Source organism: Zootermopsis nevadensis, unplaced genomic scaffold (genome assembly GCF_977971745.1).
Source record: "Zootermopsis nevadensis isolate Lab colony 2312 unplaced genomic scaffold, Znev_1.0 Znev_ptg000011l, whole genome shotgun sequence".
Classification (NCBI taxonomy): Eukaryota; Metazoa; Arthropoda; class Insecta; order Blattodea; family Termopsidae; genus Zootermopsis; species Zootermopsis nevadensis.
The window spans coordinates 13,269,782-13,294,691 of NW_028259143.1; the positions used below are offsets into that span (position 1 = coordinate 13,269,782).

Below are 24,910 nucleotides of genomic sequence, written 5' to 3' on the forward strand. Positions count from 1 at the left end.
TGTGTTTCGGATATTACTAATAAATGACAAATTGTCAGCAATAATTTAGTTTAAATTTGAATAGTGTATCATACAATAATCCAAAATGGCTCTAGCACCACCATTGATAATCTTAATAGATAATACTGGGAAGGATCATTATGTAATAAAACCAGTGGTAAGTGGACTATGTCCATGATAGCTGACAGTCATGAAGAATATGAAACCAGTTGCAAGTAATCACAGTTGTAGGATACAAGTCATATGATCTTCCTGTCAGTGAATTTACAACTGGTTTAAGAAATGAAAATTGGAAATCAGTGCACAATAATAAGAGTAAGATAAAAACAATATTTCAGTACTGGCTTAAATACTTTTATATCATTACTTAAACTTCTAATACTAGCTGCAAGAGTACTAAATAATTTTATCCATACATAGTAAGCACCTTTGTGGTAAGGAACAGGTGTTAACTAAATTACTCAAAACTTGCTCTGCTTATGTTAAAGTTTCTCTGAGTTTTCTCTGTAATCAGTCACCAAAGGAACTCCTGAATGACTTAAGTGTTCATAAGTTAAACCTCTGCATAAAAAAGATAAAAATCTTACATTTCCAACTACTGGCCAATTTTATTACTGACATTGTTTCCCAAAATATTTGAGAAAGTTACAAACAGGAGTGAAACTGATGATGGCTGTCTTCTGGTTTGTTGGCACCACATAGTCTGGTAGAAGTTTACCAACGTTTCAGAGATGCTTTCTGCCTCCATCCTCATGGCTGTTGGAGGAAGTAAATACCTCTGTTTAAAAACCTCAACCAGTTCATGGTACAACAACCCAGAAGACAGTTTGTGAGCTATGTTGATTTGTCATAGATTGACACCAAAATTGTGTCCAAGTGCTCTAATCTGAAACTTTGTTATTTAGGCATTCTACTTGTTACTGAAACTGTTGAATCAATGCAGGCTGGATCAAGAGGTTGTAGATTTTATACAATCTAAGTAATTAATTTTGACCATTGGGTATGTACATGTTTTCCAGTAATATTATCATTAATATCTATAGATTGCTTGCGTAGACAGTACCTCCATGGATATCATAAACTCTGAGTACCCTCTGCCTCCTCTTAAGGGTTTCTAGCAACATAATGCATGCAAATTTGTAAGTTTTAACGTCTTGATCAAAACTGTTCAGAAGTTTACTAGTATGGTCAGCGTCATTATTTCGTTGGCATAGGATTGCTTTAGCAATGTAATGTGAAGAATGAACACAGTGTTTAATGTATGTTATTCTGGAGTAGTAAAGATGTTATTGCATAGATATGCATGATGTATGTTAGCATTTATTATTACAAACCTGTACACTATTGACTATATCAGAGACATTTACATTAATTGGTTCTGTTTGTGCTTGCATTTTGCACAGCTGGACATGGCTTCCTCGTCTTGCTGTCTGGTTTCTGACTTGTATTTACATTCACCTTACACTCCATTTTCTTCCCCACCCTGTTTCTGTTTAGACTGTATCAACTATCTCCCATCCTTGCTACACACTAACTTGTGTGTTTCATCTTCATACTTCTTAACTAACATTTCCCATTTTGTGTATTTGCATGAATTTAATCTATTTTTTTTCTACCAGATGTATTTATTTTTCCTTGCAACTATCTTTCTAATTCTATTTTGTGGGTTAGTACTTGTAAGGATTTCATCTGCTAACTCATCTTTCCAACTTCTGTTTCCCTCACATCTCCAAATGTGACACCATCCTTCCTCTTCACTGCATATTTCCCCTAACACCCTTCACTTTCCAGACACCCATTTTCCACTATCCTCTGTCTCTCCTGGCCTTCCTGAATACGTGATTCTATGTATAATAATTTGTCCCAACTACTCTTTAGTTCATTGTAAAATACCAGTAATCTTTTTTCTCTCATATGTTCTTCTGTATTCTCTCTCTCTCTCAATATACACACATTTTGCTTACTTCTGTTTACATGTGAATATGCTGAATAACCTTTAACCATTGCCAAATTCATTTCCAGAGCAACCTTCTTCCTATCAACAAGATTCCATTCATTTCTATTATTCACTCCTCCATTTTCCGTGAGCCGGGATAGCTCAGTCAGTATAGTGACTAGCTACGGGCTGGACGACCGGGGTTCGATCCCCGATGGGGGCAGAGGATTTTTCCTCTAGCCTCTGCGTCCAGACCGGCTCTGGGGCCCACCCAGCCTCCTCTACAATGGGTACCGGGGTCCTTTCCCGGGGATAAAGCACGGCCGGGGCGTGATGCTGACCACTCACCCCCATCTAGTGCCGAGGTCAAGGAAGAGAGGAGGTATACCTCCACTCACCCCAAACGCCTACATGGCATATAGTGGGACAAACTTTACTTTTTTTACTCCTCCATTTTCCAGATATCCCCCATACCCAGTCTTTCTAATTCCTGTTTTATTTTATTCACTCAATACTATGTAGTCTGAGCTACTGACAACATTGTTAAATAATCCATAAATAAATATATCTTCTAGCCACATTCAGGCCACTTTGGACAATTTATTGAAACTCAGTGGCAGTTTAATAAGAATGCTTGGCAAACAGGTTACATACCATATTATTTTCTTTAATAAATTTCTTGATTTGTCATTTTCATTAACTATTCACTTAAAATTGTGTAAATATTAGGCAATAATTGTCTCTTCTTTATATTGGGTGATACAATATTACAAATATGAAGGCCTCACAGAACACATGAGTGAACCACACATTGGGACCCTATGGATTGCATTATTATTCCGTTTTGGGTTGCATTCATATTATTCAGTGCAAAGGGTGACTGATTGACAGTGTGATGTGGTTTAACCATATGAGAGCAATGTTTATGTTTTATGTCCAGTTGGTTGCAGTAGGCTGTCCCCACTGGTATTTGCTGTTATATTTATTTAATTGAAAGTAGTATGATGATTTTCACTGGCATTAATTTCATGCTGAATTTTGTGGGAATTCTCTCTTTGGTTAAAAATTCTTTATAGGAAAGCAGACAAATGTGGATATTGTGGGCCTGCTTGTTGTACAGACTCTAGGTACCTGTTATTGATACTAAATACTGAAATGTTTTATTCCTTGAAAATGAATCTAGGATTGGTACTTTTATCTTCATGGATACCTTCTAAATGCATTGGCTGTTGTAGCTCTAATTTTGGTCTTTTCTTATACTTTAAAGTCAACCAGTACCCCTTAGACTTATATAAGCATCTATAATTTAGAGTTTGATTAAGCAGATTCATTGTTGCTGTTGAAATAGATGTTTTGCAATTTCCTCTTTGGTTTTGTAATATAGTGTATGATGAAATATGCAGTAACATTTTGTTGTGTTGTAGCTTATAATTCAAGTTTTCTGAAAGCAGGAATGATAATTTAACACACATTTGAATAGGAAATATTTCTTAAGAATGGACTAAAGTTTAGAAGACTGTAAGTCTGTGTGTAAGTTTCTGGAGTTAATCACTCGCATGGGCTGTATTTAGGGTTCCTGTTACAATTAACTGGTATTCTTTTTTTGTCTTTTCAGGTTCACTGCCAAAATTTACAGCTGTTTAGCACAGAATTATTCTTAAATATCACGTTAAGTACTGACACATCATCCATATCTTAAGACTGTACTTGTAAAGAATGTCTACATTATGTAGAATAAAATTTATTATGGATTTTAATGTGGGATATCGAATACACTGCTGATGATTTTAATACTAGGTGGTCATATATTGTTCGTGTTCAAATAATAAGAAACCTGGATCATGGCAGCTGTTGTGGATCAGACTCCAACAAAAGCAGAAACAACTTCTAATATGTTTTGTGTAACACAAGATCAGTCATCATACCCAGCAGTGGACTACTCTTCTATAAGAATGAAGGTAATGAAAATTACTCTAAAAAAAATTATGTTTAGTAGCATATTTTTAAAGTACCTAGTAAATGTTTTATAGACAAATGCCCTACACTTTCATGAGTCATTCCATGCCAAATCACAAAAAAAAGCAGATTTCTGTCTTCTGGATTAAAGAATAAAAAAGGATAGTCATTCCGTAATGTGCATTTTTTCTTGCCTACTATATGTACACCCATTCACAATTACCTGATCTGACTATGCCAATTGGAGGAGTATATCATGCCCTTTCATATATATATATTTTGAACTTTCTTCAATATAACGTGTTTTCCCCCCCCAAAAATTAGTTGCCATGACTTTTGAAGTAACCCTCGTACTTATTTTGTTCACATTATGTTGTTCCTGATTCAAGAACAGGATTAGAACAAGTCTCTACAGCAGCCCAGACTGTAACTAACCAAGTCGATGGAGCTGAATCCATGAGAAACTTATAGTCACTCTGCTAGTCAATGCTAGTCAGTGAATTGTTGGCATTTGTAACTTGGCATCCTGCAAGTCTATAAGAGAGGGTGCACCTGTCTGCAGGAGAGACTTTGTTCATTGTCTGGTGTGGATCCTAAATATAATCCTAATATAATGGATACATAGGAAACATAAGACTCGGCTTAATTTTGCCAATATTTGGTTGGTGAGAAGAGCCTGCTTGTATCTTATCAAAACATGTAACCAACACCATCATTTGGCAAATAAATATGCCCAAATACTTTTAACAAACAGTTAAGCAAGTTTAATATTTGAAAATTATACAGTATCAGTTCATAGATGTCAAGAAAATTTACATTAATACTCACAGAACATTAGCAAATAATAGAGTAATTTGTCACATAGCAAACTGCAGGACCTGAGTTGAGTTTATCAGGGGGTCTCTCAACTACTGCTGCTGTCACCTCAATTTTAGGCCTTAGCCACTCCCCATAACAGAGAACAAAATGCCCAAATAAACCAGCCATGCACATGACTTACCAAATTTTCAAATATACAAGACCTGGGGTTCAAAGCATGTTACTATGACAAAATTACAACAACAAAAATTCAAGACCTAGGATCTTTAAATAATTCCATAAAAACGAAATTTCAAAATATAAACGATTCCCTTACTTTTAGAACTGTTGCAGTGTCAACCCTGTTCATTCTGACTGACTGAAAGGAAAAAGAGAATTTTGGAATAAAGGCACCAAAAAACTCTTTTGAGTGCATACTCCCATCAAGTTATTTGGTCATGCACTCCCTGTGTGCCACAGTGGTGTGGGAATGAACAGAGGGAACAAGATTTCAGGGAAAGGTAGAATCAGGCCTGAAGAAGTGGGGACGAGATTAAGAAATGAATGAGGATGAATTATATTCTGATTTGGGGAGAGGGGAAGCAGTGCAAACTATAAACCATAGATCACACACAGTTCAAGAGTGAATGTGTCCCTAGGTCTTAACCCATTCAACTCTTTTGCTTAGTTCAGGTTGCAGACATTTACATGGCCTTAAATTTTTTGAATGGGCTCGGGTTGCTTTATGCAGTTGTGCAAATGAGGGTGCTTGTATTTTATTCAGTTATTTATGCATGGCTGCCAACTACACATGATTTCAGAATCCCTGCTTCTGATACTGATTTATGGATGTTGTGAAACCATTTTATTATGTAGGATGTTTGGGTAGGTCAGTCAAATGACAAATTACGTCGGGCCTTTCTTCTTTTACTAGACACTATTTACATTAATTGTATGTTGTTAAATGTATCTATTCTTACACATGTTTCATGCTATTTTTCTACATTAAACTTCTATTAACACTGTACTGCTGACTTCCATATATGATATAAACCTCAGTTTTGTCATGTGACACCTACTTCTATAGACTAAGTATATGGAGTTTAACACAGTTTTTTTTCCCCTCTACCCACAGGCTACATTAATTTGCTTAATGCTAAATAAGAGTTCTCCATTTGTTTTCTCCTATTCAGAGTAATCCCAGACATTATATAGTCTTGTTTCATTTAATAATGATAGACGTATGTGGAGATGTACACGTTTTAATCCTTAGAGTGCGCTGTCTAGAATGCAACTGTATTAAATTACAAGATTTGAAATGTGTACTCTTACGAGTACTCCAAAATTTCAAAGGTGTTTTTCACTCCACACTATGAGCGCTGATGCTATTGTATTGCAGCAACATGATCCTAGGTCATTTGTGCAACAGTGTGCTCCAGTAATGGCCTTGTATAATGAGTATTGTGTAGGTTTTAGGAAAAATGTGTCAGACCCACATGGACAGGACCATAAGGTGTTTTTCATCATACTAGAGCGTGAAGAACACCTCAAATTCTGTTTCATCAGAGTATTTGCCTGGTCTCAAGAAAATGGAGTAATAATTAATGTAAAATTATGCCTAATAAATAAATCTGTTTAACATGGTTATGGAAAGCAAGGACAAAAGTTAAAATAGCAGTGTAGTGCACAAAATATGCATTTTTATTGTAAATACATGCATCTTTTTAAAATACTTTTTAAGTAAAGTACCTGTGTTTGAAATTGAAACATATATATATATATATATATGTTCCTTGAGATTCTGTTATAAGCAGTCTTTACAGATGTATGTATTGACTTTCTTTTGCAGACTGCACTGATAAGTCCAAATGAAAAGCAGTTTGACCTTCTGCAACGGCAATTAAAAGAGAGACTAGAAGATGGAAGAGGAGAAACCATCTATGATGTTGGTGTTGGTGAAGGTAGATGAATTTCTTTTGTTTATGTAATACTTTATTTTGTTTATATATTTCTTCATTATGTTGTGAATTTTTAGATGGCAGTGAAAGTGGCTTGAAACAAGATGAATATGATGCATCAGTGGCCACTCTGCAATCTCTGGGTGCTACCCTGGAAGCAGACTGTATGTTGCTAAGGCAGAGAAAGGTGGAAGAAGGTGTTACAGGACAATATTTAGTGAGACGCAGAGTGGATCAGCAAGATTTTCTAGAAATCAGGTAATAGTAAGTATGTAATGTTTTCAAGGAATGGGACATTTTGAACAGATTGAAGTGGTAGTCAGGAAGTCTGTGCATAAGTTATGTCTTATCTATAAATTTCTGTGATGTCTAGAAACAATTGCTTGCTTTGTATACATATTTATGCATGTGCTGTGTTGGTTATCACAGAGTCCTTACTGATTCCAGATATTCAGCTTTGCAAACACCAAATCCTGCATTAGATGCAGTTTATTGTAGTTCACATAACCTGTGGTAAGGTAAGGCCATGAGAGTGGAGACCAGCCTTAAGCTAGCTGCCACATTATGATGTTTCTGGTTGTGTAGGCTGTATAGGTGTTTGTGTGTGTGTGTGTGTATGTATGTGTATCTTTTTATCTCCATTGTCTGTAAGTAGACAGATATGGTAAACTAACGTTCAAGTAACTTTTTTTCTAGGGTTGCTGTTGTGGGCAATGTTGATGCTGGGAAATCTACTCTCTTAGGTGTGTTAACACATGGAGATTTAGACAATGGAAGAGGATATGCTCGGCAAAGGCTCTTTCGCCACAAACACGAAATGGAATCTGGACGCACTAGTTCTGTGGGGAATGATATTTTGGGATTTGATAGTCTGGGTAGGTATGATTTTAATTAAGTAAGATAGTCATTCAAATTTTCATTGAGAAGATAATATTTGATGTTCAATAACTTTTGTGTAGGGAATGTGGTGAACAAGCCGGAACATGGATCCCTAGACTGGGTGAAAATCTGTGAGAAATCATCCAAAGTTATAACATTTATTGACCTTGCAGGCCATGAACGTTATCTGAAAACCACAGTGTTTGGAATGACTGGCCATGCACCTGACTTTGGGATGCTTATGGTAAGGTAATTATTAAGATAGATCCTTTTACAGCAGTGCTGCATGAGATCTAGTTTCCATTTGAGGTTAAATTTGAATAGTTTCAACATGTTTGTTAAATGTTACTGAAAATAAATTGATAGCAATCTCACACATACAAACATTTTAGATATCAGTGAAAAATCTGCAGCTCCATGAATTAACCTTATAAAACTCAGAATCAGAAAATGTAATTTTATTAACTCCTGAGCATGGAGGCATTTAGTAACAAGCCTTTTAAATGGCAACAGATTCAGTACATTTATTAGATTTTAATTAAATTTTAATTGTATTCCAGTGAATATGTGCAGAATGTTTGTACTGCATAGGGGAACAAAATGTGTATTTACTATTTATGTTAGTAAAAGCATAAGAAATTATAAATTGCAATTAGATAATTTTTATGATACCTTAGAACACTTGTCTGCACACACAGCCTCTTCATAACAGGCACACTGGTAAACTGCTTTTTGTATTCCCCGTGTTTGATGCTCACAACACCTCCCTTTTCTCTCTCTCTCTCTCTCTTTTTGTACTGACTTTTCTGTTTGAGGTATTCTGAGGAAATGTCACTGTGTCAGCCTCCATACTGTGTTGTTGTTTTCATGGGGGCTTGTCACTTATGCTTATTTTAGATTGTTACTTAAGCTCATTACAGCACTTTATTAATGAGCCCTTCAATAAATCAACTCTAATTATCAGATGATCCACCTTTCTGTTTATATTTTCTTTGTATTCTACACTGTTACATTTAGTGGTCTCTGGAAGACTTATATACGAGGTGCGATCGGAAAGTTTCCAGACTGTGTCAATAGAGGGCGAACCGGATGTAGTACGAGCTTCTGCCGCTAGGGGGTGCGGCCTACATTCATAGTGAATCAGTGTGCCAGCCGGCATCATCGAATTAGCATTTGTTTCTTAGTTACGGGCGTTTTGGTAGTGCATTACACCGACCCTCCTGCGATTTCGGAATGGCGTGTGCATCAAATTTTGCCAAAGACTCGCCAAAACGGCTACGGAAACCTATGAAATGCTAAAGCAAGCATTTGGGGAGTCCGCAATGGGTCGTGCACAAACTTTTGTGTGGCATTCACATTTTAAAAATGGCCGAACCTCTGTCGATGATGACGAGCGTTCTGGACGACCATCTTCGAGCACAACGCCCAAAAATGTTACGAAGATTCGGCAGGCCATTCACGAAGATCGACATCGTACCATCAACGACTTGTGCGACATTGTTGGGATAGGCTATGGGACCTGTCAGCTGATTCTAAAGGAAGAACTCCACATGCGACGCATCCTGTCTGAGGACCAGAAGCAGAATCGACTTCTCGTTTGTCAGGAGCTCAAAGATCTTGCAAGAACCGACCCCAACTTCCTTTCTAAGCTCCGTGTGACTTCTCCCTCTTCCCAAAGATGAAAATTCAGCTAAAGGGAAGGAGATTTGAGACGATAGAAGAGATTCAGGCAGAATCACAGATGGTGCTTGACATGCTGACAAAGAAAGATTTCCAGGGATGCTTCCAGGCTTGGCAGCGGCGCTGGGATCGTTGTGTTCACTCCCAGGGGAACTACTTCGAGGGTGATGGATGAATTTAATACCTGAGATAAGTGTACGGGTTTTTATAGGCGCAGTCTTGAAACTTTCCGATCGCACCTCGTACAACTTATTCTTTTTCTTTCTTTCTTTCTTTGTGCTACATTTCTAATAGCTGGTCCTTGTTACCACTGCTTCCCTTGTGTTTCTTATAGCTGATAATGTTGGCTCATGTTCTTCTGGGTCGCAGTGGAATGTAGATATCATTGATACATTCTTCTTATCACTCCAGTTGATGACAGACACAAGTTAACTGTATTACATGATAAGTTCACCTTTCCTTAGTTTCTGTTCCTTTCTTGCATTGGTATATTCTTGCTGTTGAATTTCTAGAGTACCTGCACAATTAGTCTTCTGCAACTTTAAGAACTGGAAAAGTTGCCCATCCTGATTGTGCATCTGTTATGAAGCAACAGTTTTGATAATTTCAACCCAACAGCAGTTGTTTCATTAATGTTTATTCAATTTGTCAGTGTCTTTTTTGTCAGATGGTAGCATCGTTTCCAAGGCATAGGTTCCCGAGCTCAGAGAAACAGTTGCATTACTCGGTGCCGAAGATGTTACAGATTCAGACTATGATGTGGTGAATTCAGATGAAAGTACTGATAGTGAGAAAGTTAATGTACTTATTATTGATCAGGATGATGAAATTGTTAGCACAGATATAGGTTCATGGGAAAACTCAGAAGCATGTTCACCACAAGATAATGCCTAGCATGTGACTAAAGTATTTGACTTCTTTAACTTATTTAAGGAACAAGTCTGTTGGACAGATTGTAACAGAAACAGACCGTTTTGCCCAGCATTATGAAAATTCCAAAGAAAACTTATTTTTTAAGAGAATGAGTGTAAACCTGTAAGGAGGATGAAATATATTTTATTCAAATACTGTTCAGTCTAATAGGCATTATTAAAAACATAAAGCCTCAGGATATACTTTTCATGCAACTGATAGCCATATTTGGTTCTGTAATTTCTCTGTACCAATTCAAACCAGTATCTAGGTTTTTACATTTCACAGACAACTGCACCAAATCTGAGAATAAAGGGTTCCCAGAACTGTTCAAAATTTAGCCTATTCTTTATCATTTAATTTCCAAATCTAAAATTCTTTACTTTCCTCACCTGAATATTTCTGCAGATGAGTCTCTCTAAAATCCTCACAGTTCGGAATATAAACCTTTGAACTGGTTGGGTGTGGCCACTCTCCTACATGCATGGAGGGATACAGAAACACAGTCCCCGATGATCAACAATGTTTTGATTTTTTAACTGCATGCACATTTTTAAACAGTATGAATAATAAGTCACATGAGATGGAAGCACAGTGCAGGTGTTGTGTAAATGAATCCCTCAAAGCATTTGTAAACTGTGTCAGTCAAGAAGGTAATTGATTCTTTCATCATTACGAACTTCATGATCTCTCCCATTGCTTGTGTGTGGTATGAATTGCTATGCTGTACTAGCATCTTTTCTTTAAAATGTATAAAAAATATTGTCAGTCAACCTTAATTTAACACCACCTTTTTTTTGATATTTTCTCTGAACCTCATAACATTTACAAAATAATCTCAGTATAGCAAACGCCAGTATAATGAAAATATTGTTTATCTCATACCAAAGTACCATATACTCTTACGGAGAAACATTTAACAACTACTGGTGTAATGCAGTACATTTCTGGCCTTATTTGAACAATAATTTTAAAGTGTTATTTAGAATGTGTTAACATTTCTTCAGCATACCCTATACCTGCAATGTATGCAGTGTTTCAGAATTCAAAGTGACCACTGTTTCTTTCAGATGGTTTGTTAAACATATAGTAGATGCCACAAGCTTACAGATCTCTACTTATACTTTAGTTTAGGCATCAGTTTAGTGAACTATAAGATGAAAATATTCTGTTGACAATCTTTGCCAGGAGCGAAGCTGATCATAGAAATGTTTCAACTTTTTTTAATTCCCCTAGTATGGAGCAGAATAAAGTGATGAGTAATGACTGTATTGTGTCAGTTTATGATTGTGTAGATGAAAATTTTTCAGAAGTGGAATCATGTGACTGATAATGAAATTGGTGATAGTCAAGGTTCTGATCACAAAAGTGTCATGTAAGACAATGAACAAATTGATGGGCAAGCAGCTCCAATTGTTAGTGGTTGTGATATAAAATGATAAATTAAAATGTGGCATCCGTCAATGGCATCATGTCCACATGAAATTTCATGAAAATATCTGAGTATGTGCATTTGTGGAAAGAATGCCTTTGCTGCTTGGAAGTAAGGGATTCAAACCCCTGTATTTTGGCTTTCAACGGTTTATCAGTATGCTATTGCTAAACAACCACCAGCTGGACAACACATAACCTTTGACACAGCCAGTAAATTATAATTTACATAAATATTATATGAATCATTCTTTCTGATATGAAGCTTGCGCTGCGACATAACTCAATAAAATCTTCTCGGGGGGTGATCACCCGAGATTTTTGTTGAGTGAATCGTTCTAGTTAATGTTATAATAGTAGAATGAACAATTGTTTTTATACTGTGAATATTATTATAAACACATCATTTGCCACTTATTCTACAAAAATGCATTGCTCTTTGTAAAAATAAAACAAACTATCATACATAATTAATTTCATTTTGTTGTCTTTCATTCTGAGGAAATTTTATTATTACAAATATAAATTTTGTCAGGCCACAAAATTTCATTATATTGAGATTTTACAGTTTTTAAATTATTTTGACAGATGGAAGCATTGTATTCATTTACTCTGAGTGCTGCCATACAGTGATCCTCAGAATGCAAAGAAGAAAAAAAAGCAGTCAAAGAATACTCGTACAAAACTTGAGCATAATTTTTTTGTTAAAAGAAAGATAATTTATTCTCCTTTCAGACCATAAGAAGTGTGATGAAATTTTTTAAAAACTTTTCCAAATATGAAACTACAAATAATTACTTGCACACTGTTGGTAAAGTACCTGTCCCATGGCACTTGATACAAGTATATTCATCCTCTTTCTGTGAATCGTACAGCTGCATATCTGTCTTATAGCAAATCTTGATTTGAGAAGGAGATACCAGAGTCTGTGCATAGGTGCTGTGAGAAGGATATATTGTTGGTTACAAACAATATTTATGTGCAAGAACTTTATATCCCACACAGGACTAACATGGATATATTGGATGAAAGTTTTCACATCAGAAAGATGACTGTCAGAATGGAAAGGAATATACGTTTCAAATTTGATGTCAGTTCTGGTAATGTTCATTGAAATAACATTAAATGTTTTAAGTGTGCTTTCCTTAAATTTCTGAAATTATCTGAAGGTGTATAAACTGCTTCTGATAAGGTAGTAAAGGACCTGCATATAGTTATGCTGGAAAATGCTTGAATAATGTAAAATTACCAACTCCCTCATAGCAGAACTCCCAAGTCCAACACCAAAGCCCGGCACCGGACATAACCTGTGAATAATGTAAAATAGGAAGAAGTAAAGGAAATCAGAGATGCATTTTACTCATTATGTGATTTCACATCACAATGGCTCTGCAGTTCCACTTGTATCAGTGTCAGTAAACCTAAGATACATTGTACAAACACAAATCAATAAAATAAAGAGGAAAAGCATTCTGTAGAATGATCACAAGAGATGGTGAAATTAGTACTTGTAAACAGGCTTTAGTTGTTTTTAGTATAACCATTGGAAGGCTGCGATACAATTGTTAGTAAATTGAGCAGCATGGCTTACCACAATTACATGGTAGGGGAAAATAAGCACAGCACACCAAAGAAGGTGGAAGAAAATATTAGTATGCTATTTTGTTGAATAACTGTGTTCATACAAGTATCAGTGTGCATATAACTGTAGCTGAACCCAAGCGTATGTTTCCTGTCTTTACAGAAAGAACATTTTGTGTGTTATATCTGGATGCATTGGTACAGAATGCAAGAGCCTGTGTTAAGTAGGATTTGAGTTTCTGACGGCTGTGAGTACAAAGATGGCTGTCTTCTGAGCTGTAGCGCCATGTAGCCACAAGGCTTACTGATTGCCATGATGATAGAGGTAGCAAGGACCTGGTAAATTTCTACAAGACTACAGCCCAGAAGACAGCCTTGTAAGAGTCTGTATTATTTCATTGTTTCTGTTTTATTTTCACAAATGAATATAATTCATTTTAATCACCCTAAACTGGATACATGTCAGAAAAATCAGAAAAGTTGTGATCGAATTTGAAGAGACAGATAACACTGAAACAAGTGACTGCACAAAAACATCTTGACAAAGCAGAATTGGCTTGTACTGTGCATTAATTTTTTTACAATGCTAAGAATGTGGGGAATCTGCACAACATGTCCTTTGACTCTGCATCTTACATGAACACAAGATTTTGCATTTCATTGCTGACAGCTGTGGTTCTGGTGGATGTATACATGATAATTTGGCTAGAACACGTTTGTGAATGAGGTTCTGAAATTCTGCGTTGCAGAAATTCTACCGTGACTGATTCTTCTTATTCCACCTAATGTTGGTCATTGTGTGATTCTTGTGGGGGACAAAACAAAAACAGAAATATGATTTTATGTGTAGTGTTTGGTGTCTTGAAGAAGTGAAACATGAGTGTCCTGAATTCAATTAGTCATATACTTTCTTCACTCAACCAACAAATTTCTTTATAGTAGAGAACATCTCCATATTAGATCACATGTCATTCAAAAATCTTGACAATTATTCATTCCTATAGGCATAAGTAGTTCTGCAGTGACTGCCAATATTGGTCATATTGGTGGATCTTCCTGATGTGTCTCAATTATGGCATGTAATTAAATTGCATCCCACAGTGTTTTTTTTCTTTGGTAGTACATATAGACTGTCCCATTCATCACTACTTCAACTAGTTTTTTGAAATGAAATATTCAGCTCTTGTAACATTCTGTTGATTTCTTTATTGAAATGTGCACTTCTAGCTGCTTGTTTCATTGGCATTAATGCATTTAGTTACTATCTTGTTTTCAGAACAGCAAGTTGTGCAGTGTTGCTCACATCACTGCTTTCATAAAATTGCTATCAAGAGCCATTGAAAATTAGCAGCTGTTTGTTTTAAGGTTTCCCCTGTGTTATTAAAGAGTTTTTCAATTCCTTTTTCCAAATTTGAACATTCATAAACTAATTTTAGAAATTTTGTTCTTTTATTGTTGAATGTAATATCTGCAGCTGTGTTTCCTTGTCACTTGAAGGTTTTGTGTGGCTCTGTTCAGAACGTTCTTCTGTTGTTTTCACTCCGCCTCTCCCATTGTGTCACTGAAGTGCAATGCACATTTTCCTTTATAGTTTCCTTTGTATTGTGAATGAGGGAAACAGCATGTCCTTTGATACAAATAAAGAAGCAACATCCAGTGCAGAGGTTGCAGGTAGTGGAAGGCTTATTTATTTCCCATCCCAGGGAAGAGTGTACTGTTTTATGTGCAAATTATTTTTACATACTGATTTTGCATTTAACACAAACAGATTTAATGACTGAAAGCACATGTTTAAGGCCACTTTGCATAATGAAAATGGACAGGAGCATAGGAAATGCATGATGACTTACTACAGCCACCTGAAGGTATCTGGACATGCAGATACACAATTGGCAATTCAATTTAACAATGATTATCACTAATATAAGGAAGTGCTAAAACGAATCATGGTGGTCATTGAATTTTTAGTGTCAAGAGGGGACAACCAAGACATTTTTACACAGTAAGAAATAAGTTATTTGGTCATTATGGAACTGTGTGTGCAAACACATAAAAAAGTATGGTAATGCTGGAAAGGGAATCCCATCATACATTGTCATGATTTGTGCAGATTTTATAGATCTTGTGGGATAAAAAGTGTTGGCATCTGTTGTCACTTTAATACAGAAAGTAAATTTTTTTGTTTCTGTGATTTCTACATCAGATGTAACACATGTTGATTAGTTAGGATTTATCTTATGATGTGTAAAGAATGCTGTTCAAAAGAGAAATTTTTGCAGTTTTTTGACAAAGTTGCGGGTGTTACCTCATTTTTCATAGGTAGTAACATCTCATTAATGAACATTTTATAAACTTAGATGGTGTTCAGGCAGTAGATTGTAACTTAACTGTTACAATTTATGTTAATTTTGTCCAAAATCTCTACAAGTTCTTTTCTTTATCAACACATCATTGGGAAGTATGGTTTCACATGTAAGTCCCCACCTTAAAGTAGTAAAATATTTATCAAAAACTAATTTTTCTGCACATGCAGATTCAGTAACTGCCTTAAATGGTGGGTATATAGAGATTAAGAGTTTGGATGCCTTACTAAATGATACAAAACTATTCTTCAGAAACATGCCTCATTGCACAGAGGTCAAGACAGAAAATGGATGAATTGGAAACAACTTCCTTAACTGTTTTTTGGAGTGACATATTGATCCGTATTAACTGCAAGTTCAGCGGAAGTAGAATATGAACTTGTTGGTCACTGTTAAATTAATAAAGTCATTAATGGTGTATATAATCGAGAAAACAGGTTATTTTGAAGAGTATGAATTCCAAGCAAAGGGAAAATGTCGTATTGATAACTACCAAGATGCCAATAAACATAAGACAGTGCAGCAGCACTATAGTTTTTTCAGTTTGTGGTAGAAATACAAATGACATACTTCAAGGCAGCAGGGAATTTAAAGTAGAAATCTATATACCTGTCTTGTAAGTGACTTTGAGAAACAGTATGGAATATGAAGAGATATTTGAAAAATTCAGCTTTTTGTAAAGCTTTCTTGTTATGGATCAGTGTGAAATTCTGATTTCTACAACAAAGATCTCAACAGTGAGGAACTTTCAAGCACCTTCATTTAAATTCATATATTAAGTTGAGTATGAAATTTATGATGGAATTAAAAAGTGTTGAAGATGCAGTGAAAGAAGAAGAAAGCATCAACGTTTAAAAAATATATACATATATGTACAATGAAAACTTTTTTTCAGTTTTTACAAATTTTGAAATTTCATGCAAATTTTTCTTTCCATAATGGTTACAAATGCAAGATGCAAGTGGCAAACACTTGTCAGAACTTAAATTTATAGAAAATGAACTAAGAAATCACATGATACAACCACATTTAAATAATTCAGGTTTGATGTGTTCTTGAAAACCCCCACTTCTGGGTTCCTGAGTTTGATTTTGTGTGTTATGACTTTTTTTTTCACCACTAAACACTTAAGAAACTATTACCAGTTACGCATTTTCGTTTGTTTTATGTGTAATTTGCTCACAGTATAGTGGTTGACAAGTTAGATATACAGATTTATTTATTAGAATTATATGGAATGTATGTGATTCATAAGTCTCGGGTTCGATTCCCGGCGGTGCCCGAATTTATAACTTGTGTCGGGCAAGGCCGTGGTCTAGGCAACACGGAGTTTTCCTCCGGGGGCTTCCCCGGTTTCTCCGTGGCATCCCAACAATTACTCAATTCACACACAGAAGAAGGCAATGGCAAACCACTTCTGGATCATCTGCCAAGAACGTATATGAACAGGTCCCAGTCCGAGAGAAGGATGGAAGGGTCCTGTTCATATGGACCTGTCATCAGACAGAACACTGAATAAATAATAAAATACCACTACATGGTATATAGGCACTTGGTGGGAGAGCCGGGGTGTGATCAACATCATGTGTTTTAACCCCAGGAAAGGACCCCATTACCCATTGGACAGGAGGCTGGGTGGACCTCAGAGCTGGTCTGGATACAGAGGCTAGAGGAAAAATTCTTGGCCCCTGTCATCGATTGAACCCCAGTCGTACAGTCTATAGTCAATCACTATACTGACTGAGCTTCCCCAGCTCTTAACTAATTATTTCTTACTGACATCAATCAGATAGAAAAAATTACCAAAATATTGCAATCTTGTCATTAATTTTAAACAAATTTTTCTCTGGAGGCGCTGCCTGTGATTGCTGTCTGGAATCGAAACCCGGGCATCCAATCCATTGTCACTGTTCTGACTGAGCTACTGTGGTATATTATGCATGCATTTCATAATTCATTTCATTTTAGTGAAGAAAGAGATCCTGAAGTCCTAGGCTGTTATTTTCAGGACAATTTTAGTAATATAGTTGTAATGTTACAGGTGGGTGCAAATGCAGGTATAGTGGGCATGACAAAGGAACACCTGGGACTTGCTCTTGCGCTGAGTGTGCCTGTGTTTGTGGTGGTAACAAAAATTGACATGTGCCCACCAAATGTACTGCAGGACACACTGAGACTTCTGATGCGAATACTGAAATCCCCTGGCTGTAGGAAGGTACCTGTTATGGTTAAATCCAGTGATGATGTGGTCATCAGTGCTACTAATTTTGTATCTGAAAGGTGAGGTTTAATTGATATTCATTACAAAATATATCAGTTGTGAATGTTTACCACTGTACATCATTGTAAAATCTGAAGGATTTAGTTCTAGTCACATGAGATTTCAGGTTTTTACAGCAATGAATATGATTATCTTGGATGTTGCGCCATATAGTCTCGTACAGATTTACAGACATTTCCTGCTGTTCTGTGGTCTTCCTGTGGGTCTCCTGCGAGTCCTGACAAGGGCAGTTTTCTGCCTTTCCTTGCATGTAAGGCATTATCTGTGCATCCCCCATTATCCATTTATTTTATTGGATGTCTTATCCTGTTCTGCTGTCAATTCCATTTCTCCTGCTCTCCCTTTCAATTTCTATTGCACCCTTTATTTTAACTGTTCACTTTGTTCTTCATCTTATTTGTCTACTGTGGTCCTATATGTTGGACCCTGGCAGCCCTGATAAGGGCTGTTTCTTTCCTTCCTTGCATGTTTGGCTGTTATCTGCATCTCCAGTATCCATTTAGGTATATATCATTTGCCTTGTACTTCCTTTGCTTCCATTTTTGGGTGCTAATAATAACTGCGTCTTCCCTTCCCTTGCGTGCCTTACGTATATTTGTATTTCTATTGTGTCTGGTATTATTTTAATTTTATTCTTATTTGTTTTATTTTTCTTCCCTCCATTCCTTTCCTTTCCATCCTCATTCCACACTATATATTTTCCTGTCTACTTCCATTGTTCTGTCTCTTACTCCTTCCCCCCTCCACAGTTAAGGTATTATACCCAAACTCTGCCATTGGCTGTGTTACTCAGTCTGTTCTCACCTCTATCCTCACCCTGTCATCTATTGGTCTGGCAAAGTTTTGACTTTGTCCAGCCAGCCTGCTCTTGTTTCTTCACCTGCATTTTTTGCACATGGAACATGCATTTCCATGTTCAGCGTTGTTCCTAGAGGGTTGTGAGGCCCAGGCAAAGGAGTCTGTTTGGAGTCGTCCTAAAGATTTGTAGAAGGAACGTATCTTTAATATTAACGATGCCAAGCTATAAACTTCTTAAATAGTATATACTTTAATATTCTTTAAAATGTATCTCACTCAACATGATTCTGCTGCTTCTACAAAATCCACCTTTCTCAGTTTCTTGGCTACAAACTGTGCCATGAGATCACTGTAGTCAATGCTAGATGCTACTACTTGATGGAGAGAGATCAGTTCACTAGCCTCTCTTTAGCTGTGGCTGTCCTCAACTCTTCATAATTTTAAACTTAAAAAACATTGTTCTGCTGAAGCCAATGCTTCCGTTGTTGAGCCATTTATTTCAGTGCTAGTCAGACTGTAGTCATTTTTTGGTGGCTTGTGATGTGTTTTGTGCCCCAAATAATGTTTTTAACACAGTTGTACTAAAGTAGAAGGCACAAAATATGAGAACAGGGACAAGTGTTTTAGGGCAAGTGGGACATGCAGTATCACATGTCTCATCTGATCAGCTAATAAACAGCATTTGTAAGAAGTGAAACACAGGATGGCATTGTGACAAACTTGTAATTTGAAAGTTAGAATTTACATTAAGCAGTGGCAGAATGCTTTTCGTGCAGATAATAAAGCAAGCAGATTAGCTGTGAAAACAAGTAACATATTGTCTCATTTCATTGCAACATCTCCATACCTTTCACAGAAGACATTTATTCAAAAACACTTTATTGAAACTGTGGCAATTCTGATCCCTGCTACACTGTCAGTGTGACAAGGAATGCAGTGGTTGAATGCATAAGTGGCCGTGTGAGTGACTTGATACGTCAATTATATATACTTAGTAGAAAATTTCAACCTTACTCAATAGCAGTTGTTGATAGCACAGATGTCATAGTTACTGCTCAATTTGCAGTGTTTCTTTCTGGTTCTAAGTCAAATTTAGTTCTTACAAAAGAATCTATGGAACTAATTCCAGTATGTGGCACTACTGTTTGTGAAGTAAGTGTCTATGAGTATAAGAAAGTTTTTTTGGAAAATGTGAACAACTTATATTGTTAGTATCTGGTATTTCTTCTGTGAAAACTTGTGAGGAAAGTGTATGAAAGACTTACTTTTTACTAAGATCCTCCCATGTATTTCACAGTTGTTGCTCACTTCTTAATCCTTTGTAAGTCAGTTTACTCAATATTGGTCATTTCTGTTGATTTTTAAACATTGTAGCATTTACAAGGTGTTCAGAGGAACAACAGCTGTACTTTTAAAATTTGAATAGTTCATATTTCTAGTACTTTCAGAATGTAGTACTATTAACTGGAAACTATCCTGTGCTGTCTGACCATTCTCATGTTTTTGTACCTCTTACTTTCTCTGCCTGCCTAATCCTTGGCCACCCTATGGTTGTTTATTCTGAAACTCACAATGAATAAAAAATTATGTCATTAAATAGACAGTATGTGCCAGTAACCATGGTGTGGCCTGTCTCGAGTAGGTCTGCATGTTAATTTTATTCTGTTTGAGCTTTGTTCTTGTCTCAATGTCCAGATACATTTCATTGTGTGCTGACAGCACATGTCTGTATGTTATGCAGGCTCTGTCCAATATTTCAAGTTTCCAATGTGACTGGAGAGAATCTGAACCTTCTGAAAATATTTCTCAACCTTCTGACCGCAAGAATGGTGAGCCGAGATGATGAGCCAGCTGAGTTCCAAATAGATGACACCTACTCAGTACCTGTGAGTGAATCCATGCCCTGTATTAGGGTGAATCTATTGACATTTCACAAATACATTAAAGTTTCTATGGAAACTGTATTCTGCTGCACTTGACAGAAAGGAAGGGTGGGTTGCTTAGTATAGTCCCAAGCCCAGTGCACAGAAACAGAAGCATGATTCCAGGGTACAGATATGGCTTTAGATTCTACATATATGAAGTATTAAGGAGATAAATATTTATTCAGTTTACAGAAGAATACATTATTACTGATAGGAAGTGTTTACCTACTTAACCAGATTCTAAGAAGTTTCACTTTATTTCAAATCGAATGGATACAGAGGAATCAGAATGGAGCTGAGAAGTCTGAACTGTTTGCAACCTGATCTGTGGAAGGCTGAAGAAGAAGAAGAAGAGAGATAGTGAATGTGTATGGCAGTGGGGTGCTTTTAAATTATGAATTGAGAATTGTTATGGCTCAAAATACAGAAAATATGTAAGTATAAACTGAACGTGCTGCCCACATTTAGGATTCCCGCCATTGATTCACTGCTTGCTACCTGACTTACTCAGCTCAGCATTTACTGAAGATTCTGTCATCTAAATGAAGTCTGCAATTTCTTGTTTTACACAGGGTGTAGGAACGGTAGTGTCAGGAACAACCCTGAAGGGTGTGATTCGTTTGAATGACACCCTCCTTCTTGGACCTGATGCACTAGGACACTTCATACCAATTGCAGTGAAGAGCATCCATAGGAAACGCATGGTTGTTCGAGAAGTTCGAGGAGGCCAGACTGCCTCATTTGCTCTGAAGAAGGTCAGTGTGGTGTATTCTAACTGCATGGTCCTTTAGCTGTACCATTATCTGTCCTGAAAGAATATATTTTGAGTTAGAAATATATCATTGTGAGCATTAGGCTGTTATGTATGTAATGAATAAAAAAATCAGTAAAATTCAAACACACAAATCAAATACTCAGTATTTTATATATAGAACTCTTTCTTACAATCTTATAATTGCTGAAATTTTACAGACATCAATATAGGTGGCACTATGCATACCAACAAGACTGTCTTTCTTTACATCAGGCAATAGAGTTACAGAAAATGGAGAAGAATGTTCTTTGATGTGGTCTAAATTTGAATTTCACAGTATACAGTAATTAATGGACATTTGAATATAATTGGATGCTGCAGTAATAATGTTGGGGTGGTATTTTTGTAGAATGTGAAAAACATACTAATTAACTAACCTGGTGGAGCAGAGTCCTCCTTGAGAAGATAATTGTACCCTTGGATAGTCAACACACCCCCTGCCGTTTATGGAATCTTTAATATTGTTATTGTGTTTGCAAGAGTCCTCTACTTCTACCTATCCTAAACCACGTCAATTTAGTTTACACTTCCAACTTTATGTATCAATTTTAATATTATCCTCCTGTCCACACCAAGGTTTTCCAAGTGGTCTCTTCCCTTCAGGCTTCTCTGAGCAAAATTATGTATGCATTTCCCTTGTGCCCCATTGTGCTACATGCCTCACAGAGTTTATCAAAAATATTTATTTTTTTGCACAACCTATCACAACTTTCATCTGTTATATCAGATTTGTTTCTGTTGTCACTAAAATGCAGAAATCTCAGTATATGAAAGAATCTGTCTCATTTCATTGTGTTTCCATAAAAGGCCATAAATAACTTTTAGTGTGGACCAATAGTCCTTCAGTCTGTGTCTTGTCATTACCCATTTGAAGAATAATACGTAAGAAAAAGTACATTTACTATATCGTCACATCAGGCAGTGGGCACTGTCCTTCATCAAGTGTGCCTAAGTACTGATGGTAATATTTGTTTGTCTCATCCACCTACAGTTCCATAATTTTGAAGAACAACAACATGAAAACTCTCAGTGGCGATGTGTCTTTGCTTGTGTGGGATGCCTCATATTGTCTCAACTCAATGCCCCCCCCCCCCCCCCCCATAAACTTGTGTGTCAGAGGTGCAGAAAGTCAGTATTGTATGGTGTCAGTCCAGTCTTCACAGCCTTTTTCTTTCCTTTTGTTATCTTCAGTATCACTTTAAGGAGAAATGCCATTTCTCCTTAAATGTGGGCATCAGAGTCATAGTCTGAAATCAGTTCCTGTGCTGTCTTTGTCCTCATCTTGAAGTTTTCTCTTCAAAGCCATCTTGCACTGAGAAAGAACATCATTGATCTGCATTTCAGTTGAAAATTGCTACTTGTATAGTGATTGTAACTATTTCATGACACTTGGGTCTCTCTTCAGGCAGTGACACAATGCTTATAGCCTGGAGAAAGAAATATGGGATGAAATAAAAATGTATGCAAACTGTGCTCTGAGGCTTTTTATTTTTAAACCCAGTTTAACTACAGTTGATTCATTCCTAATAGCCTACATTTTAATCGAAAATTGTAGATTAAAAACTGCAGTGAATAGACTACAATGTATTTAATAATTTTCTTCCATTTAAATGCTGAAATATTTTGGCCATCTGAGTAAATAGGGAATTTAAATGCTTTTCATTAAAGGTTAACAACAATTCACATTCTTCAAATTAGGCAGACATATTGTTGCTCTGCTCAATAGACACCTGGCATAAATAGATGTAATTGATTGGATTTAGTGAAAAGCCGCAAATGGACAAATGCAAGGACATGAATAACTGGAATTATGATACCAGATGTGTGCATACATCACTTTAGGTTTCTGACTTCGTCAATTTCAAGTGCTGATTTTCATTGAACATATTGTACTGAATCATTGTACTCCCTTTTTTCTCCAGTACGTGACAATTTCAGAAAATATTATTATTATTCGGTTGATTACTTTGAAATCTGCAATGATGATCCCCAATAATTTTGTCTTTGTATGGAATTAACCTTAACCGAAAAATTATGAGTAACACTTTTTACATACAAGTATTTGATAACAGTGATATTCCCCAATAATTAATACATTTAGTTTTATCAGCCTTCTTACGAATAGAAACAGTAATATGTTATTTATACTGATGTGGAGGTTCTTCCTTACTCTAAATGGAAGTAATAAATTTGTTTATCTCTGAATGTAGTATATTGCCTTCTGTTTGTATGAGTTCAGCCTCGAAAGTAAATCAATTAGTGGCCACGCAAAATCTAGATTTATCTTTCAGCTCAGATGGTGATAACTTATGACACAGCACTAGATTATAAGCATATCTAAACCTTCTAGGGAAACATTGTTATGTGTTAACAATTACAAACATGGTGTTAGTATGAAGCATGGAGACTAAAGCTTACAGTTTAACACAGAATCTGCATTTGTGAAATTTATGTACAGAAATCATTTGATAAAATGAATGATCGTTAATTCATACTTCTTGCTAACTGAACTATATAGATGGAAGCTTGTGAAGGAGAGTAATCATCATCATAAGTTCCTTTGCAAACTTCTTGTCCTGTTAATATGAACACGTCTGGGAAGCCAGAATACATATACTGATTATATTATGCTATAAGGAGCCATCAAAAGGTATACTGTAGAATGTTGCACATTTATTGAAACTTTGAGCAAACAGAAGCACTTACAGTGACCGCATAGTTGATAGCTAACTTCACTCTGATGTCAGGAAAAGCAGACTTTTTGTATGTCAAACTTCGAAAGCTGCAAATTTACATTATTTTTGGGTTACCATTATTGAATGTTAAGATGTAATCTGTTTGTCACATTGTATTGAAGCATATTAGTAGGTCTTGCATGAGTAAACAGTCTTTTGTTTCATTGTATTGTTCCATTCCGTGAATATGGATCATGTTTGCATGTAAATGCGTGAAGTTAGCATTTATAATCAAATTTGAATTTGTTAAATGTCTGGAAGCTATCCAAGCGCAATGAAACATGAAACCAACAGGATTATCCCAAATGAACCCTTGATATACACATAGTATAGTGACAGTATATGGGCCTAAACTGCTTGAGTTCACGTTACAGGAAGGTCCCTTGATATACAGAATGTTTTATGTGACACATACATGAACCCCTTCATAGACAAGACAGCAAAAGCAATGGCACTATTGAATTCTTGCAGCTGTATCCGATTGTTTCAGCGTAAGAACTGCTTGAAATCAGTACAGCCATAATTTTAGCCATTTTGTGGCTCGATAAGCATGTATGACAGATAAACACTTCATGTGTCCTGAAATTTAGTTTCCAGTTAGTGTATTATTGTTGTATTTGGTTCTTCCTTGTCAGGATACACATTGCTAAATGCTTCCCAAACACCAGCAGATGGTTCTAATGTGAAGTAATGTTTGAGGATAAAAACCATTTCTGCTTGTGAATACACCATGTTCACACCTGTATAGCTTTCTCACGACTGGCATCAGCAGCCTAGCACACAGTATCCTTGACTTGATTGTCATGAAAGAGGTTGGAATAGTCTGTTGCACTTTTGTTCAATAGTATGTCATTGTTGTTGGT

The 24,910-nt window shown here is 36.2% G+C and overlaps 1 protein-coding gene across 2 annotated transcripts in view; it reads left to right on the forward strand.

The window, feature by feature from the left end:
- Window positions 1-24,910, forward strand: part of GTPBP1 (GTP-binding protein 1) — a 39,078-nt gene that overhangs the window by 298 nt on the left and 13,870 nt on the right. For both annotated transcript variants that reach the window (XM_087347394.1, XM_087347395.1), the window contains exons 2-10: window positions 906-1,000; window positions 3,552-3,894; window positions 6,540-6,651; window positions 6,726-6,906; window positions 7,345-7,523; window positions 7,608-7,771; window positions 17,536-17,774; window positions 20,315-20,459; window positions 21,071-21,253. In XM_087347394.1, the coding sequence (XP_087203520.1) occupies window positions 3,778-3,894; window positions 6,540-6,651; window positions 6,726-6,906; window positions 7,345-7,523; window positions 7,608-7,771; window positions 17,536-17,774; window positions 20,315-20,459; window positions 21,071-21,253 (1,320 nt within the window). In that variant the 5' untranslated portion in view covers window positions 906-1,000; window positions 3,552-3,777. The remainder of the gene's footprint in view (window positions 1-905; window positions 1,001-3,551; window positions 3,895-6,539; window positions 6,652-6,725; window positions 6,907-7,344; window positions 7,524-7,607; window positions 7,772-17,535; window positions 17,775-20,314; window positions 20,460-21,070; window positions 21,254-24,910) is intronic.